Source organism: Monopterus albus, unplaced genomic scaffold (genome assembly GCF_001952655.1).
Source record: "Monopterus albus unplaced genomic scaffold, M_albus_1.0 scaffold99.1, whole genome shotgun sequence".
Classification (NCBI taxonomy): Eukaryota; Metazoa; Chordata; class Actinopteri; order Synbranchiformes; family Synbranchidae; genus Monopterus; species Monopterus albus.
Window position 1 is genome coordinate 1,335,055 of NW_018127979.1, and position 17,646 is coordinate 1,352,700.

The window sequence follows — 17,646 nt, forward strand, 5'->3', positions numbered from 1 at the left end:
TTCAGTACACAAACATCTAACCTCTGGCACTCAGAAACTACAAAGGAAACCTTATACAAGCTTCTCACCAACAATCTTCAAGCTGATGAGACAGATGGAAATATCTGTCAGGCATGGAAATTCCCAATTTCCATGTTAATAAACCAGCACCCTGCAATTAGTGTGTAAAACAACAACAAACGCCAATCCTGAAAACAGTCATGGCTGAGAGGTAAGCATGCTTGTTTATCCTCTGGAAAGATGTTGCTTTCATTAGTAGAGAGGACAACCTGGTTAAACAGCTGCTAGGGGTATTAAAAAGGTTTACTGCTTCATGACACTTTCGCTTCATATTTGTTGAATCCTAATAAGCAAAGCCTGAAATTCACACCAGCTGACTCATCAAATGTAAGTAAAAACTAATTATAAAATTTTTAGAAAAATGCACTTAACTAAATTTTAAAAAGCCCATTTTAATGGTGCAACCACACCAGCTACAGTTAAGTGTTGTGTCACGTGTGAACTAGGTGAGGTCTGTGAAGGCCACCATTTTTTTTTTAAACATACTAGTAGTGCAATTAATGTGAAAGAGTTAGGGGAAGTAAAAAGGAAACTGCAGACTCATTTCTAGGAAAGTTGTCTAAGAAGACAAAAGTTCTAATAGTCAAATATACAGCACCACTAATATCAATATATACAGGGGCCTTGCGAGGTATTCAGGCCCCTTCACTTTTTGCAAACTTTGTGTTGAAGATTCAATATAAAGTGGATAAAATTACAAATGTTCCCAAACAACCTACACTGAAAAACCCATAATGACTGAAGTGGAAGCATCTAAACACAAACAGACCAACAAGGACACATGTTCAAATAAAATCTTAAGTACTGAAGCACTTTCATTGCTTCATAAATACTTTATATTTCAAATAACGTTTGTTCCTTGAAAGAAAGAAGGTTTTTATGTCACTCACTGAGGATCACTTGATTGTTACCATAGTTAATAAGCATGGTCAGCACATGGGTGACAATAAGTGCAGATCATGTGGGCAATGAAAAACAGGAAGCAACCTTGGACAGGAACAGCTGTTGTACACTTTGAACACCTCTAACAGATTCAGAGTCCTTGCTTGTAACCACACAGTACAACAAGAAAACAACCCTGGCAGTGAACATGCTGACATATTCAGACTTAAACCCCAGTTATGTCAAGGCTTTTCACCAAGTTTTCTTCGAAACCTGCTCTTATTCCTCATCAGGAGCAACTTGCTCTAAAACAACCTTTACTTCTTCTTTTGCTGCATTATCGGTGCTAAGGGGACCGGACCGCTGTCAGAGGACAAAACATCCTGCTTGCTGCTCCACTGAAAGGTTTAGGAAATGTTAACATTTACTTTCTGTCACAGCAGAGCAGGTCTTGTTTTCTTGAACATACTATATTATTTGAAAAGTTAGTGCAGCTAAACACTGACAGAGACCTTTTGAAATAAATACGTCACTGAACTGAATTAGCATAGTCATAAACAGAACCGGTCAGGAAAGGGGATGAAGAATGAAATTCATTAATAAAAATAAATGGTTTTGCCATGCAAAGAAGCTTCAAGTTCACATGCTAATCCAACATGAGAAGGGTGTATCAGCATTTCCTTCTATGTCTGAGCCAAACAGGAAGAGGACGGGTTGAGCTGTAGTGATGACGAGGAAAAAAGAAATAGCTGAAAAGTGTCTTTGCTAATAAAGTTACAAAGATACAGGGACAAATAAGCTGGTTAAAAGGTTTGGAGAGCCAACACATGCAGTTTATCCCTCCCATCCATCTCATTCCCTTTGTCAAGTCCCTGGCCAGTGCATTTGGGTCTAAGCAGGGGGGTTTGTCTGAGCACCCCCTCTCACCTCTTGAGGCTCCCACTGTCTGCCACGGAGCTCAGGGGGCCCAACGAGCCCTGGTAAAAGCTTTTCAGGAAAGTGGGAGCAGAGAAGGAAGAGGGGAGGCTGAAGGAGGGCTCGCTCGCTGAAAAGCTGCGTGTTCTCGAGATAGCCACGGGACTGGGCGAGCCAAACATGAAATGCCCACAAATGAAAAACAAATACGTTACACAAAAGAAAAGCCCTCTGGTCGGAGCACAGAAAAACACTGAGGAACTCATGAGGGACCTAAACAAGGCCCGGAAACTGGTGAGGCTATTGTTCAAGGACAGTGAAGCACGAGGTGGACAGATTTAGGACTGATCAAAGTGCTGCAAACAGATTACAGTGTCTACTGCATGTATACATCAAAGGTCAACTAAATAGTTAGTTAACTTTAACCTGATTAAAAGAAAAGCAACAGGTTGTGATTTTAAAGCAAAGTTAGCATTAGCTATATCTTCAAAACCAACACCAAAGCTCGCTCTTGTAAACCTTTAACCAATTCACTCAGTAGAACATCAACTCCTACAGCTTCACTAAAGAGATGCATATCCTGCACTGCCTGCTCCTCTCTCCCGAAGGTTCAAACTAGAAATGCAGCGGCTGATAGCTGACATGCAAGTTACCCGCTCTGCAGCAGTTCTGGGTTAACAGACTGTTGTCTGCGCAGCGGAGCGTGTTTGCTCTGGTTGGGCAGCTGTCCCTCAAATGAGATGCGTTTCTTCACAGGTGGATGGCTAAAGGTGTGGGCACGCCGGCGAAACTGCGGGCCAGCTTCCGGGTCATCGTCCGGGAAAGCGGGAGGGGAACCTGGAGGAGAGTGACCAGGAGATTCCTCATCCTGCTGAGGAGGACAGAGTATGGAAGGGAGAAAGATGTCAGTGTACAGCTATCCTTTAACAGTAACGTGCATTTATAAGATTTTATATTATAATTTTTTTAGCATGCTTGGATTTTCTGAATTATCTGACTGCATAGCTGAACCCAGAAACCAAAAACAAATTCCTCTAAAATGTTCATAGTTGCTAAGGTAAAAAAAAACCCTGGGTATAACGAGGTGAAACTCCAAGGGTCTGTTCCTCTAAAAGACCTTGTAAGTGAAACCATGAAGCCAAATAACTCATGTTACAGGTCAGCACTCACCTAGCCAATGAAACCCCACAGCAAGACCCATTCCAGATTCAACTTCCCACTCAACACTCTTGGACTCAGTGTTGCCTCATGCCTGGTGCTACAACTCCCACCTCTATTGTATTCTAATGGACAGTGTCCTGTGACACATAGCGTCACACATTATTGGTGGAGAGACCTCTGTAACTCAACTCCACATAAAACCACAACATTCTCCTCCCATCATGCTTTTAGAGACCTCCCTCTCCAACATATGACATGACAGGAGACTTTTAGCCTCTTTCAATATGCAGAGGGAAATAAAAACAACACAGCAAAGTCTAATGGGGCTACTGTCACTATCTAAAGTCCCCACACTGCTAGTCACACTGCAGATTGCAAAAGGTTTGTTGCGCACATGTGGATTGCGCTAGATGTCAGCTGAATGGCTTAACTGTGATTAGACACTTTTGAAAGCAGTGATAAGATAAAGTGGCTCAGGTCTGACACTAATGCAGCAGAGGAAGCCATGACAGGCATGGCTCAGCAGCTGCAAAATTGCACGTCCTGACTTAGATTTCCTGTTTGCCATGCCCTCAGCATCCTGATACAATCCCCAGATGGCTTTTTACGATCTTAGAAACCGGAAAAACAACATTGTTCAAATGATCAGAAATATCAGAAAGAGTGGAGCGCAGGTGAACCTTAAAAAGTGAAGACTACCAGATTTCCCTTGTACATATTTACTCATACTGTAATATTTCTGCAAAAAAATCATTAAAAACATCTTCAGTTGCTTATGGAATCAACATTACTGACCTTTCATAAGTAGGTTTTTCTGTGTCGCTGTGACTATGGCTGACTGGATCGACTTTTGTAAAACTGCACCAGAGATATAGCAGCTTCAGAAAATCCTCCATCACCACTCCATCTGGCTACCACTCAAATTCTTCCCTCACTCAGGGCTTCATATTTTCATCCGATCAATACCACAGGCAAATTTAAAGTCATATGACAGCAAGGAGGGTCCTGTTTTATGTCTCCTGCATCATAGTGTTAACACAATGAGCGAGAATCCTTAAAGGGGAACTCCACCTGCTGTACAAAGTCTGTTTACAGGGAGTACCGCTGCAGTGAAAAAGGCTGAGTAATGCCTTCGGGGGTTCTCAAGGGAGCAAAATCTGATAAATGTCTTAACTCCATTATGACTGATGGGGAGTCAGAAGGACTTTATCTCATTCTCACTCCACATTCTGCACGGTGGTGTAACCAACAACCACAAACGGTCCATTGCTGTACTCCCTTGCTGTACTGTTCGGTCTTGTGACCAATGCATGATGAGACTGAAAATCTGAGACGGATGCAGTGAAACATGTCCATGTAAGAAGAACTCTGTTGCAGCCTCCAACTACTGACACTGATAAAAAAGTGAAAGCATGTTTGTCACACTTTTCCTCTCCTGAGGCCAGAGCTGGAATGTAACATGTTTAAAAGTCACTTGGTAAAAAGTGAGAATTCCCAGAGTCACCTAAGTGAAACTCTGTAAACTCTCTGGTTCCTCCACAACAGGGGGGTCAAACTCAATCGCACAGGGGGCCAAAACTCAAAGCACACTTTAGGTCACGGGCCGAGCAGGATAAAAATTTATTGAACACACTAAAACTAACATAAATATGAATCGAAACAGACAGGATACAATATTATTCCAAAATAAATAAACTTGAACTTAAAACCAGCAACCGTATTTCTACTAAGGCTTACATTTACAAACACCTGCTTTTTTGTCTGGACACAAGATGTCACACACTTTCATCATGCAGCTCTTCACAAACTCTCCCTCGGTAAATGACCAGGCTGATTTTCTCCTCTGCCGCAATAAAACTTGCTTTCACAGCAGCTTCACTGTGTGATTTGGCTTTGGTGAAAATGTCTGCTGTGATGTCAGATTCCTCTTCAACTCCTCTACCTTCTGTAGCTTCTGCTCTGCATTCACGCTCATTCACGTTTCTCAGGTTGTCCTGATGTTTTGTCTCGTAGTGCCGTCTTAGGTTATATTCCTTAATTACAGCCACATTATCTCCACACACAGGTTTACCGGCAGTGGCAGTAAACATATACTCAGCCTCCCACCGGTTTTGAAAGGCTCTGTTTTCAGAATCAGCCTTTCTCTTGGCCATTGTTAGGAGCTAGCTTTGACTTGAAATTAGAGTTGTTGTACATCAACAGGTGCTTGATTGATCTGACGCAATTGAGGCGAGAATGATCGCAGGTAGCCTATGGTTCGGTAAGGCAGCTGTTGCGCTGCATTATGGGATTTGTAGTTTGTGTGCTATCAGCGCTTCATATCACCGGGGCATTAAAAAAAAATATATAAAATGAACTCAAGGGCCAGATGCAATTGTACACCGGGCCGGATGTGGCCCGCGGGCCTTGAGTTTGACACATGTGCTCCACAAGGACACTTACCCTCTCAAAACCGCTAATGCTTCCCATGCTTCCCAACCGGCCCCGCATTCGGCTGGCACCCTGGTGAAAGGATTGATGACACAAAATGAAATGCATTCTGGAAAAATAAATGGATAAATAAAAACATGCATGAATCTGACAAAAAATAATGAGAAGGGCAAGAAATAAAAAGGTCAAATATTTCCTGACTTGATAACATCTTAAAGTGTCACTCTTCTGCTAAGTCTCTGGGATAACAACAGGTATCAGTCAAGATCTCAGATTGCCCAGTTCCTTCTACTAAGAAATTGTTCTGCTATCGCACTGGCAGATATGGGTCAATCCAAATCCCCTGGATGACAATGGCACAGAAACAGCAACTGATACAAAGACTGAACATGGAGATGCATAAAGGAGCTCAGTACAGTTGCTATATTCAGCCTGGTGTGGAGAAATAACAGGCAAAGAGGGGGATAAACTTAGAGCGAGAAATAGGGCTGATAAAATAACAGCAAGAAATGAAATAAAGATCAAATTTTGAGGCAGAAGAAAAAATATGTTAGAAAAGCCCTCCTTGTTCACACCCACCCTTGCAAAGATGTTCTCTAGAGAGCTGGTGAGGGAGGAGCGAGCTTTATTCTTGAGAACATCAAGTTTAAAGCGACTGCTCGTTGCTGTGCCATCTCCTGCCGATGAGCTGTTCGCTGCGTTCTACAAGATTACAACCAGAGAGAGAAAGATTATCGCTGAAATAATGACATTCACTAGAAGCCTAAACGGCTTCAGTATACAAACCCAGGGTACCCATAGAGTAGCAGACAACATGGGCAAGACCACAAGAGCAGTCTACAGCCGGTTGCTTTAACAATAGTGGAACTGGTGTTGGAGGGCTGCCATTTGAGTGACAGGCTAATATTTAACACACAGCCCCTCAGGGTAGATCGTGCAAAAGTAAGAGCCCACAGCTTTCATACACTGAATGCTTTCCCCTCATCAACATGCAATGCTAATTCAACTGATAACCATCTTAGTTTTTCTTTCATGAAAAAGTTTGTGTTCAGGCAAGAAGCGAGTGACTTCACATGTAAAACAGTAAAACTTGCTTCAATACAAGGAACTTGTTAGGATAGTTAAAGTAAAACCTCAGGACCCAGTCCACAACTGGCAATCTGTAAGGGGTTCATCTCCTTTCCTGTGACACAGGGATGTAATTTATGCTGGAAATGTTTCATTCTTTTCACTGTCTACAGGTTGAGTGTGTACCTGAGGGGCTTGTCCAATGTGAAGGTGCGACTTTTGTTTGGTTTCACAGAGCTGCCTGAGATGGAGAATCACCAGTTCGTTCTCCTCTTGATCTGACCCAGGCTTCAATCTCTGCAAACATGAACACAGAAACACTCAAAACCCAAAACACTGCTTGAAAAAGATGCAGTATCTATATATATATACAGCTAAAAAAAATTAAGCAAACACTTAATCACGGTATAACACCAAGTCAGTTAAACTTCAGGGATATCAGGGTAACAATCTGTCTATTTATGAAGCACAAGTGATTGTGAATCACCAGGAGAGTTGGACAAGGCCATAGAAGGGCAACAACCGAGCAGCAAAATCGGTATCTGCTCCTTTGTGCAAGAAAGAACAGGAGGAGCATGGCAAGAGCCCTACAAAATGACCTCCAGCAGCTAATGGAGTGCATGTTTCTGACCAAACTGTCAAAAACAGACTCCAGGAGAGTCTGTCAGGCATGAGGGCCTGACGTCCTGTAGTACGAGCTGTGCTCACAGCCCAGCACCATGCAGCTCCACTGGCATTCGCCAGAGAACACTGCTGGCGCCCCGTTCTGTCCACAGATGAGAGCAGGTTCACACTGAGCACATGTGACAGGCATGAAAGAGTCTGGAGACGCCGTGGTGAACGTTATGCTGCCTATAGCATGACCGGTTTGGTGGTGGGTCAGTGATGGACCTTCATGTCATAGCCAGCAGTACCCTGACTGCTGTGAGGTGCCGAGATGAAATCCTCACAGCGCCTGTCAGACCTTACACTGGTGCGGTGGGCCCCGGGTTCCTCCTGGTGCAGGACAATGCCTGGCCTCATGTGGTCAGAGTGGGTAGCCAGTTCCTGGCCCTCACATTCCCCTGACCTAAATCCAACTGCACACATATGGAACATTATGTATCGTCACCAAGTACCGCCACAGACTGTCCAGGAGCTCAGTGATGCTGTTATCCAGGTCTGGGAGGAGGTCCCCCAGGACACTATCCGCTGACTCAACAGGGCCATACACACTTTGGAGTCACATGAATTGTTGTGACGCACCTTGGAAGAGCCTGCGATTTCAATGTTTCACTTTGATTTTCTGTGTAACATTGAATACAGCCCTCCATGGGTTGATGATTTTGGTTTCCACTGACTGTTATGCCATTTTGTCCTGAACAAATTATGCAACATACATTAATAAAGGTTTTCAACTTGAATAATTAATTCATTAAGATCCAATGTGTGATTTAAGTGTTCCCTTAAATTTTTTTGAGCAGTCTATCTTACCTGAACCCGCTCAAAAATCTCAGCCTGCTCATTGTCAGTCAGCTGGGAGAGATATTTTTGGATGGCTAGCTTTGCTCTGGGTGGGTAGAGACCTAGAAACACAAGGAAAAAAGAAGGTTCTTTTATCTTGCTTTAACACAACAGACAGAACATGCATCACAATATTCAAGAGTCAAGTGCTGGATGTGTGACTTACCTTCAATCCGCTCACAGAGTTTGTGCAGGTCATGCATGGGGCAGGCTTCACATAGCTGGACCTGGGTCTTGTTGCTTTGTAAGGCTGCTGCTGTAGTGAAGGCCTGCTTTAGGGTCAGCATCACCTCATCCACCTAACACACACAAAGACAACACAGAGAGGGCTGTAGACATTATAATAAAATATACTGGGTACAGAGCAAAACCTGCAAAGAATTTCATTGACATCTTCTGTGCAACTCACCAGGGACTCACTGGCACACTGGAACACATAGCACACATACTGAGTAGGACCAGACTGTGACTGGTCACGACAAATGAATCCAAAATGGTCGGTCTGCTTTATGCCCTTTTCAAAGTTAAGACAAACAGAAAACTAGAATAAATCTCAATATATTTGCATTAACTCCAGCAACACAAATGATAAAACAGCAACTAATAACAGCACATCACCGACATCGTAACAGCTCTTTGACATTCGCCATTTCCTGTTCAATTAGTAAAACCTGGTGCTGCACTTTCTTAATACAGCATGTCCACTTGACAAAAATGGATTGTATTAGGCAGTAAAAACAAACAAAAAAAAACTTATTTCTACATCACTTATAAAGATATAATTTGCTATCAAATTAAGGATTTAACATGAAAAGTTTGTTGTACTATAATGACAGGAACTAATGCATTAGATCTCCAGCAAAAGAAATGCACATAATTAGTCTGGTCCTCTAATTAGGACTGCAGCAAAAAAAAAACACAAGTGAGAAGCTCTTAGTGTAAACGCATCAAGGAAAAACAAACCAACCTGGCAGCAAGATGAGATATCTTTGAAATTTTTCTCCAGCACCACTGTTTTACTGTCTGGACTGATAAGGTTTATTTCAAAACGCCCGACCTGTGAAACAAAAAGAATTCTATGTTGGTCAGCTCAATTTATGAAGGGACACATGCAGATACATAAAAAGTATCTACTCTTTGTAAATCATGTAATGTATACAACTTATGCCAAAGTATATCTCAGTGTCAAGTATCTCATGACAAGGACTATGATTATTCTGCGGCCCGTTCAATGTCAGACACACTTGTGCACACTCAAAATCAAGGTCAACAAGTCTGCACTAACAATTTTCCTATAATTGACTGCTATATTTTATCTACTGAGCATCGTGATCCAGTTTTTAAATTTAGCCTCACGAGGAAATGAGCATGGTGTATGAGGACAGACAGGGGGGTCACACTTCAATCTGGATGCTTTTCATAAAGCGGTGGCTTTGTTTCCACAAAAGTAGCGCTGCAGTCAAAAATTTTACTCAGAAGTTATGGTGCATTTAAATAAACCGGTAACACAAAGCAGGACTAGTTTGTGCATTACAAAGTGCAAGCCTCGTGCACATAAAAATGATCTGCAGCAGCAAGAAGCTCAGAGGCTCAACTACATGCAGAGAGGGTTTCGGTGACAAGCAGAGCGAAGCGAGCATTTGGCTTTCTGTGTCCCAGATAAACATCCATCCATCTCATCTTTTTTGGAGTAAATCCAAAGAGCATGAAACATTATTATGACTCAGTATAACCATACACAGTCTTTGTCTATGTATACTGCGATCACATATAGTACTCTGACTTCAGTTTACTGTAATTCATATATAACAGATCCCTTAGCCCTGGCCAGGCACTTGAGCGCATACTAAGCCACGGGTTTTAATGAGAGAACACTGCTGTCACGATAAGGCTCCTCAGTGCTGCATTCAACCAAGAGGGTCTACTGTCAGCTGATTCCAAGATAAGGAACCCTGAACCACTATACTCATTCTGAAACCCAGACAACAGCAAAAGCACAACAGTCTTTCTATTTGTGGAAATGAAATGCAACGTTTCTGTATAAAGCTTCCTGTACCTGGAAGAGCATGGTGCGGTTCTTGTCTGTATCAGAAGGCTGAACGTTGTTGGGTGCACTAGCATGTCTGCGGCGTGTGGGACCCATCATGACACCTTCTCCTGGGTTCCTCTGCAGACTCCCTGCCAGGCTGCTGCAGCGTGTACGAAACTCCTGAGGCTCCTCAAATCCAGAATGCTCCAGGATGCGCTCGGGGAATGCTCCACGCAGGCTGCTTTGGCTGACATTGCTGGAGATGCTTTTACCTGGACCAAAGACACACTAGAGTGTTGATTTAGATTACCATTAGTGGCGAGGTTTTATTTTAAAATGAGAAAGCATTAAAAGGTTAGCCAGAGACAGCGTTTTCAACCAACTCATGGAACTTAATGTTGGCTCGGTTAGCTAGCTAGCTATAGCTGAAATGTGCCAGCGCCAGTTGTCATTTCAGCCAGCTGAATTAAAAATAGCCTGTTCTACCTGTGAGAACATTCCCAGTGTCACCATTATAACTGTAAACTGCACATGTGCTCTGCAAGAATCAAAGGGTATAGCAAAAGTAACTAAGGGGGTGAGACTTCGAAAGTGGGCAACTGTGTGTTGTTAAAATCTGATTAGAGCTACTTGCTGATTCAGTTCTGGCATTTTGTTATCCCTCTATGGGTTGAGGCCTTTACCTCCACCTCTGGACATGTCCTCCAATCCAGGAACTTCAGGGTCTTCCACACTCTCATTCAGCACAGAGGAAAGTGGGTCTCCTTCTCCCCCCATGAGGAAATTTACAGGAGTGCTCTCTGCAGAACCTCGCTGACCGTTGAGGAGTCGTAGGCGCTTGCGCTCAACCTCGTGCTGATGAAACTTATCTATGCAGTCATCGATAAGGGTGGATGGAGCCTTCTTGTGCCCAACTGTCACCTGGAGAGGTTTGTTTTTAATCCGACAACATTCATTTATGGACTTCATTAAAACACACCATATATTTCAGACATATGTGCTCATTTCTACCTTGCCACAGTAAAGCACTTCATACTTCTGGGAGTTGTAGAAGGCCTCGTCAGCTTCCTGTTTGGGTTTGGCATCCTCCGTCAGGACAGATTTGGACACTTGGCGAATACTGCTAATCACCTCAGGGACCTGAAACAAAGCAAAGTGAAACAAAGGGATGTGAAGACTAGGAAGATGTTAACAAGGAAAAATACAACATAAGAAAATGGGAAGGGAAGTAGAACCAAACGCCAGAGGAGCTTTTCTCTACAGCTTCTCCTACAACTGAACATGAGAAAACATAATTCAACACAACTGAAATAGAGTAACATCCCTAACAAATAACATTACCACCTAAGGCAGCATAGTTTGTGAATATTTATCATTTTCATATAAACTGAAACTCAGAATGGCAATGATAACCCCAAAAGTCTCAGCAACAAGCCCAAATAAAATAACCTCTGCAGCTCACCATAGATGACATGATCAATTTCAGTGTGTTGGACATGTACACTGATCAGCCATAACATTATGACCACCTGCCTACTGTTTACATAGGAGTCAATGTGGCAGTTGGTTGGCACTTGTGTCACTGTGCAGCTCAAATCCCATTTTTGGGCAGCATGCAGCTCCTCTCCAGCATGACTCAAAGCCACTCTCTCACTCACTGAACTTGGATCTTTACAGGTATCCAGACCTCTGAGATTAAAGTCAGAGTTCTGACTTTGAAATTCTGAGATGAAAATCAGAATTCTAGAATGTTGACTTCCTAGAATGTCGACATTCTAGGATTCTGACTTTCATCTCAGAATTTCAAAGTCAGAATTCTGTCTAGACACAGATGTGTCTACAATTCAATGAAAAACTTATGTAAAAGGAGTGAAAACTGATCATGAGGACAAGTTAGAGAGAATTTTTTAGACACATTCAACAGCCTCCCCACTGTAGGTGTGATATCACCACTACAGCCCCTGACTCTTTCTCTTCATAGAAAGCAATGTACAGTATTTCTCATTTTTAACCATTTTAACAGTCAAATAAATTTGAATCTTTTGAAAATTAGTAATAGAAGTTAAAGGTTTAATCTACAGCAGATAAACCTCATCATCAGTGAGTCATGGGCATCCATGACCCTGTCACCAGTTCACCATTTAACCTTCCTTAGACACTGTTGGTAGGTACTAACCACTGCAGACCAAGAACACCCACCAAGACCTGCAGGGTGGGAGATGCTCTGATCCAGTCATCTCACCATCACAGTTTGGCCCTTGTCAAAGTCACTCAGATCCTTACACTACCCATTTTTCCTGCTTCCAACACATCAACTTTGAGGACTGAATCTCCACTTGATGCCTAATACACCCCACACACTGACAGGTGCCACTGTAACAGACAGTGTTCTTCACTTCACCAGCCAGTGGTCATAATGTTATGCCTGATTGGTGTATGTAGATTCAATATACCAAAAGTCAGCACAGGATAAGTTGATCTACATTAAGTTTACAGTTGCAGTTGACTCGAGAACTTGATTTGACTAACAAACAACATGAACTCACTTCATCTTGTGACTTTAAATAACTCAAGGCTAAAAAGCAGCCTTAAAAACTAACAAGATAGTCGACAAAGGCCAGACCAAACGATATTGACAGGAGCGAGGGAACACCCACGCTCTGTAGGACAGAAAACAAAGCAGAGAGCTGAAGGAAATCAGAGACTTGAAGGTCACTGAGCCCGTCTTTGTTCCTCTGTGTCAGGGACTCGCACCTTACTGCACAATTAGCCGGTGCCATCGAAGCAGATGTTTGGAAAACTTGCATCCATTTTAAAAAAAGAGGACATAAAATATATAAGTAGAACATAAAAATATATAATTGCTGCGCTAAATATTTTAACAGACAGCGTGAGTGTCTAGAGCCAGGGCCACAGCCAAGGTCAGCCAAATAATGTGTTAAAGACAACAAGTGCTAAAACAAACAGTGGCTGCGTACACTGCAAACATCCCCTATTTTACCTGATATGAGGTGCATACTGACGTTGAGCAAATACATTTATAACATAGACTAGGCAGGGAAGTTGCGTAACACAAAATATCAGCCTTATTTCTGTGGTGTCACCAGAACAACAGGGTAGAAGAGCAAGGGCAGACAAACAGGAAAGGAATAAATGTGAACAAAACAATGCAATCCCTGCTTTTCATAGAAGTCAGTATATGTATGAGACACAGAGATCAAACATGTGTCCGCTGTTTTGCTGCTGTGGCTACATGAGCTATTTTAAAGCGCCTTCTTTCACATGGGTTGAGCTGAGCATGGCTGGTGGTGACAGAGGGTTGTACTAAGAAGAGGAGGGCGGGCGGTGGGTCATAAACACTCAGCCCTCTCTTCCCTCAAGCAAAATTCTGACCTGTGTCAGTAATTTCCTTAGCTGGCTCAAGGAAGCTTCTGAGATAACAGTAAACCTCCAACTGTCCAAAGAAAGGTCCACACATACAGTAAATTTAGGCACAAAATAACCTGGAACCTGTCACCATGATTTACAAAGTGTGAAAAAGCAGCATGTGAAACCACACTGGCGATATTTCAGAATATGCTTTATTGGCCAGGTGTGTCGGACATATGAGGAATTTGTCTGGTACATTAGCTCTCAATGTGTATGCACATATCCCCATTTGTGGGGTCATGGGTGCTTTTGCACAGGCAAAAGCCGAGGGTGACGCTACAAGGTCCAGGTAACTTCACGGGCCCTGGTGGCTGAGAATCACAGCTGTACCATCTGTTCTGTTAGGCCTGTGTCCTGCACCTTTTTGCCACAAAGGAAAAAACGACAGCACCATCTTAACATTTAAAGAAACTACTGGATTACAAGCGAGTATGATGACACCACAGCACCATTTGATCTGATTAATAATTTGTAGTCTACCTAATACAGAGCCAGTACAAGGTGGAGACAGGCACAGACAGGCAGAACGCTGTACAGGAACAGAGGAAAGCCATGCGGTGTTCACTGGGAGACCATTCAAACATATCCTCTCTCTCCAACAGTTCTTCAAGCTGGGTTTTATATTTAACCTTCACCCATCAATGCCTAGCTTTATGAAATAATATCAGTGACGCTGGTTGCGAGCCAAAGCCTGTCTACATAAACACCGGCAGCTGAGTGCTGCTTTAGAGCTTAGGAGGAAGCAAACACAAAGGCTGTCCTCTCTGAGCTGCTGGAGTCTAGAGCGTACTCGGTGCACGGCTCAAGTAATGTCAAACCCCTCTACACCCAGGCCCCAGTTTCTCTGAACAAACAGTAAACGGCACGTAGTTCTCTATAGGGCACAGCACCTGCGATTAGACCCAATTAGACTGGCTTTAAAGACAAAGGTTATCACTGTGTCAGTATGAGATAAGGATGAAAACAAACAGTGACAGAGGAAGTTACAGTAAGTCTCAGAGGCAGCACAAGAGTATATGTTTTAAGCTAAAGGCTATCAGTGCAAGTTCTTGCAAAGTAAATAAAAGACTAAATCTAATTACAGCAAAATTTTAATTTGTCCAAACTTGAAATGTTAAATTGTTCAGACAATATGTCAAATTGAACATTGGTGCTTTTCCATGTGCCTGCAGACATAGTGGGTGCTTCAGTTAACAAAGGTCAGATTTCAACTCAAAACAAAGCAATACAAAGGATCTTATGTCACCTCAACATGGGACAGGAGCTCAAATCACAGTCAGGACAATTATGTGTCGGGACGCCGCTGATGAAAAGTGGATTTTCCTTTCCTTCTTTAACTTGTTTTTGTCTTTACAATGCCTTTTTTGTACTGTGTCTGAGGAGGGCAGGTAAATATCACCTATGATGAATAAGGACACTCAGTTCTGTATTAGTTCCAAGTTTATCCTCACGGTACAGCTAAAAAGCAATTGAAGAAAATACTATGGAGCATTTGAAGCTACTTCAAAACTGTACTGTGTCCTTGCTCGAATGTGCCATAGAACAGCATAGGAATAAACACAGTCCAGTGCCCATTCACTGTTCAATGAGCCAGTACTTGGTCAGAAACTACAATGACAACCACATAAGAATCTGTGGTATTTAGTTTCTTGTTTAGCAAGCAATGCGATCATGTTAACAGACAGTGACTGGGCCACATCGCCAACCCTGACTAACTAATGTTAACACAAAGTTCAAGCTCATCAGCACCTTGCAATGGTAGAGAATGGAAATGGTTTGTGTTATGATAGTACAGATGGATAATGAGACCTAGTGTGAAGCTGGAATGTAGACTGATGACCTTTCTTTATCCAAAATTGGCTTTATAGCACATAAACATTTCTCAAATTCAGATGGTCAAGTCCATCCCTCTTGCCCTTGCTTGGCTCATGAGTGGGGTTACAAGTCAGCAGAGGTGTCACCCGTGGAGATATTCTACCGTGGTCCAGCGCCAAGTTTCTCCCATAGGTGGGAAACACACGGGCTTGTTGTTTACGCTGTGCAGGCTCAGGCTGTGTATTACTGGCTTTATAATGGCACAGCCGAGTTGAGCTGGGTCAGTGTTAAATTTGTGCTTACTGCCCTGACAGTCTCGATGAGCATCTATTATCATCCCACAGTCACATAAAAGGTTACAATTCTAAATGACGATGTCTTTTTGTCTGTTGCAGTGGACAGGTGTAAGAACGAGCCTTTAATGACAAAGCAGCTACAACTTTATGTGTAACCATTTACAGCCATCTCAAAACGTACATGAGAACTGAAGTTGTATTTCAAGTCCAGGGAGTCCAACGTGATTTTAAGTATCCAACCTTTCAAACAAAGGAACACACACAATGGCATGTTCCATTTTTATCTACAGACTATGCTTTGTTAGTATTTCTTAATTAAACTTTTTTTTCCCCATGTATTCATAAATGTGACAAACTATACTTGAGCCAGCTTAGATTCTCTGCTTTTCAAGACATCATGCAGCATTTCACTTCAACCTTTCACATCATACTGACAGACACCAGCGGTTTTTACACAATGTACCCTCATGTGTCCAACTGTCTGCCAAGCATGCATGTCATCCAGTAATGAAGCAATATTTTGTCACGTCTTCAAAGTCAGTCGGGACAAATGCAAAATAGGCAGCACCCTGTTAAAGACGCCTGTATTAAATAATCACTACGTGTACAATGACAGCAGCAGGGTGTAAGCTGAAAACTCTGCCGTTTTACTTGGCCTTTCGTTCCTCTGCTGTGTTTTTGTTTTTGGTGTTGTATTCAAAGCAGCCTACAACTTATTACTGCACTGCTCTACAGTTGTGTGTCTGACATTTTACAGTGCATTTGTTTTCATTGTGTGTATTTCGTTACAACAGTGTTTTATCTTTGTTTTAACTGACATTATTCTGGTTGATAATATTTCTTCTTGCCTATGTGAAGCATTTTGAATTGGCTCTGTGTATGAAAATAGGCTATATAAATGAAGCTGCCCTGTACATGGCTGAATACCACGTGCATTCTACATGGCCCACCTTGCACATGTGGCTAGTATGCTGGCTGCCAAGGCGGTTTCTGTTGCGTAACAACGCTGAACGGGGCATGTTCAAGATGCCTTTATGAGTGCTGCCAACATGTAAAGGCCAAACAACTCTAAAGTGTTTGTGTCGAACTTGTTGGCTCTTCTAGTCTCAGCTCAGACACACAATACATACTGAGATCAATGCAAAATGTGAGCATAACTGGATGGCTTTCATGGTCCTTTAGGGGGTCAATAACATGAACAAGGTTTCCATTTGTGTTAGAACAGGTAAAGAATGTTGCTGGCACAACCCCAGACCACATGATTGATATGTAAACATAAAAAACACATTCTAATTCACTATAGCGGACTCTCACTATAGCACACAGAGACACAGATCGGTGCCCGTGGGCCACAGAGCCTAACAGTGCGACCTAGACATCTCAGCAGAGCAAAAAGCCGGAGTTCACACTAATATTCAAACACCAATTCCTACGTTCCTGATTTCTGAATGTTTACCACATTTCAGTTTATTACTCAAGAGTGTCTGCTTGATCGGCATGTAAATGTGCTGACTCGATATTGAGCCAGCTGTTGTCACACCAAAGGCACTAGAATCTGATTTCCTAAAGTGGAAAGCACAGAGATGGGTTAACTGAGCCAAAAACCCTGGGTTCTCGGTCTATCGTCCCCACTGACCGGTGGCTTAAGTGCTTAATACCAAGCAAACATGTTTGGGCCACTGATTAATCACCTGTGTGTGTCTGAGATTAAATGACACATTTATTACCTGAAAGGTTTCAGCTCAGGCTCTGCAGGACAGTCCTTTGTTTTGCATGTACACTTAAAACAAAACATACAGTTCATCATAAAAAGTGCATGTCCTGCCATCATGGTAGGTTTATTTGACATTTACTTTATCACCTCATCAACATAATACTGAGGGACTCTTATTGCTCAAACTGGACTTTTAAACAACATGTGCACGCCATTAAAGTCTCATTTCAGGTTTTAAAGTTAACATCCCATAAATAATATCAATTTTCATAGTGGGTTACACTACTAATGCCCACCTCTTCTGTCTAATTCCTTTACTTTGCTATGAAGTGTGCTCCCTTATT

General features: G+C 42.5%; 1 protein-coding gene across 3 annotated transcripts in view; it reads right to left on the reverse strand.

Annotated features, from left to right (window-relative positions):
* tbc1d4 (TBC1 domain family, member 4) overlaps positions 1–17,646 on the reverse strand; it is a 29,173-nt gene that overhangs the window by 9,876 nt on the left and 1,651 nt on the right. For 2 of the 3 annotated variants that reach the window (XM_020609423.1, XM_020609424.1), the window contains exons 2-12: positions 11,060–11,188; positions 10,732–10,969; positions 10,076–10,320; positions 8,987–9,076; positions 8,429–8,533; positions 8,186–8,318; positions 7,990–8,081; positions 6,703–6,813; positions 6,028–6,150; positions 5,461–5,520; positions 2,511–2,728 (exon numbers count right to left, since the gene is read on the reverse strand). In XM_020609423.1, the coding sequence (XP_020465079.1) occupies positions 2,511–2,728; positions 5,461–5,520; positions 6,028–6,150; positions 6,703–6,813; positions 7,990–8,081; positions 8,186–8,318; positions 8,429–8,533; positions 8,987–9,076; positions 10,076–10,320; positions 10,732–10,969; positions 11,060–11,188 (1,544 nt within the window). The remainder of the gene's footprint in view (positions 1–2,510; positions 2,729–5,460; positions 5,521–6,027; positions 6,151–6,702; positions 6,814–7,989; positions 8,082–8,185; positions 8,319–8,428; positions 8,534–8,986; positions 9,077–10,075; positions 10,321–10,731; positions 10,970–11,059; positions 11,189–17,646) is intronic. The other variant, XM_020609425.1, reaches the window with a different exon arrangement.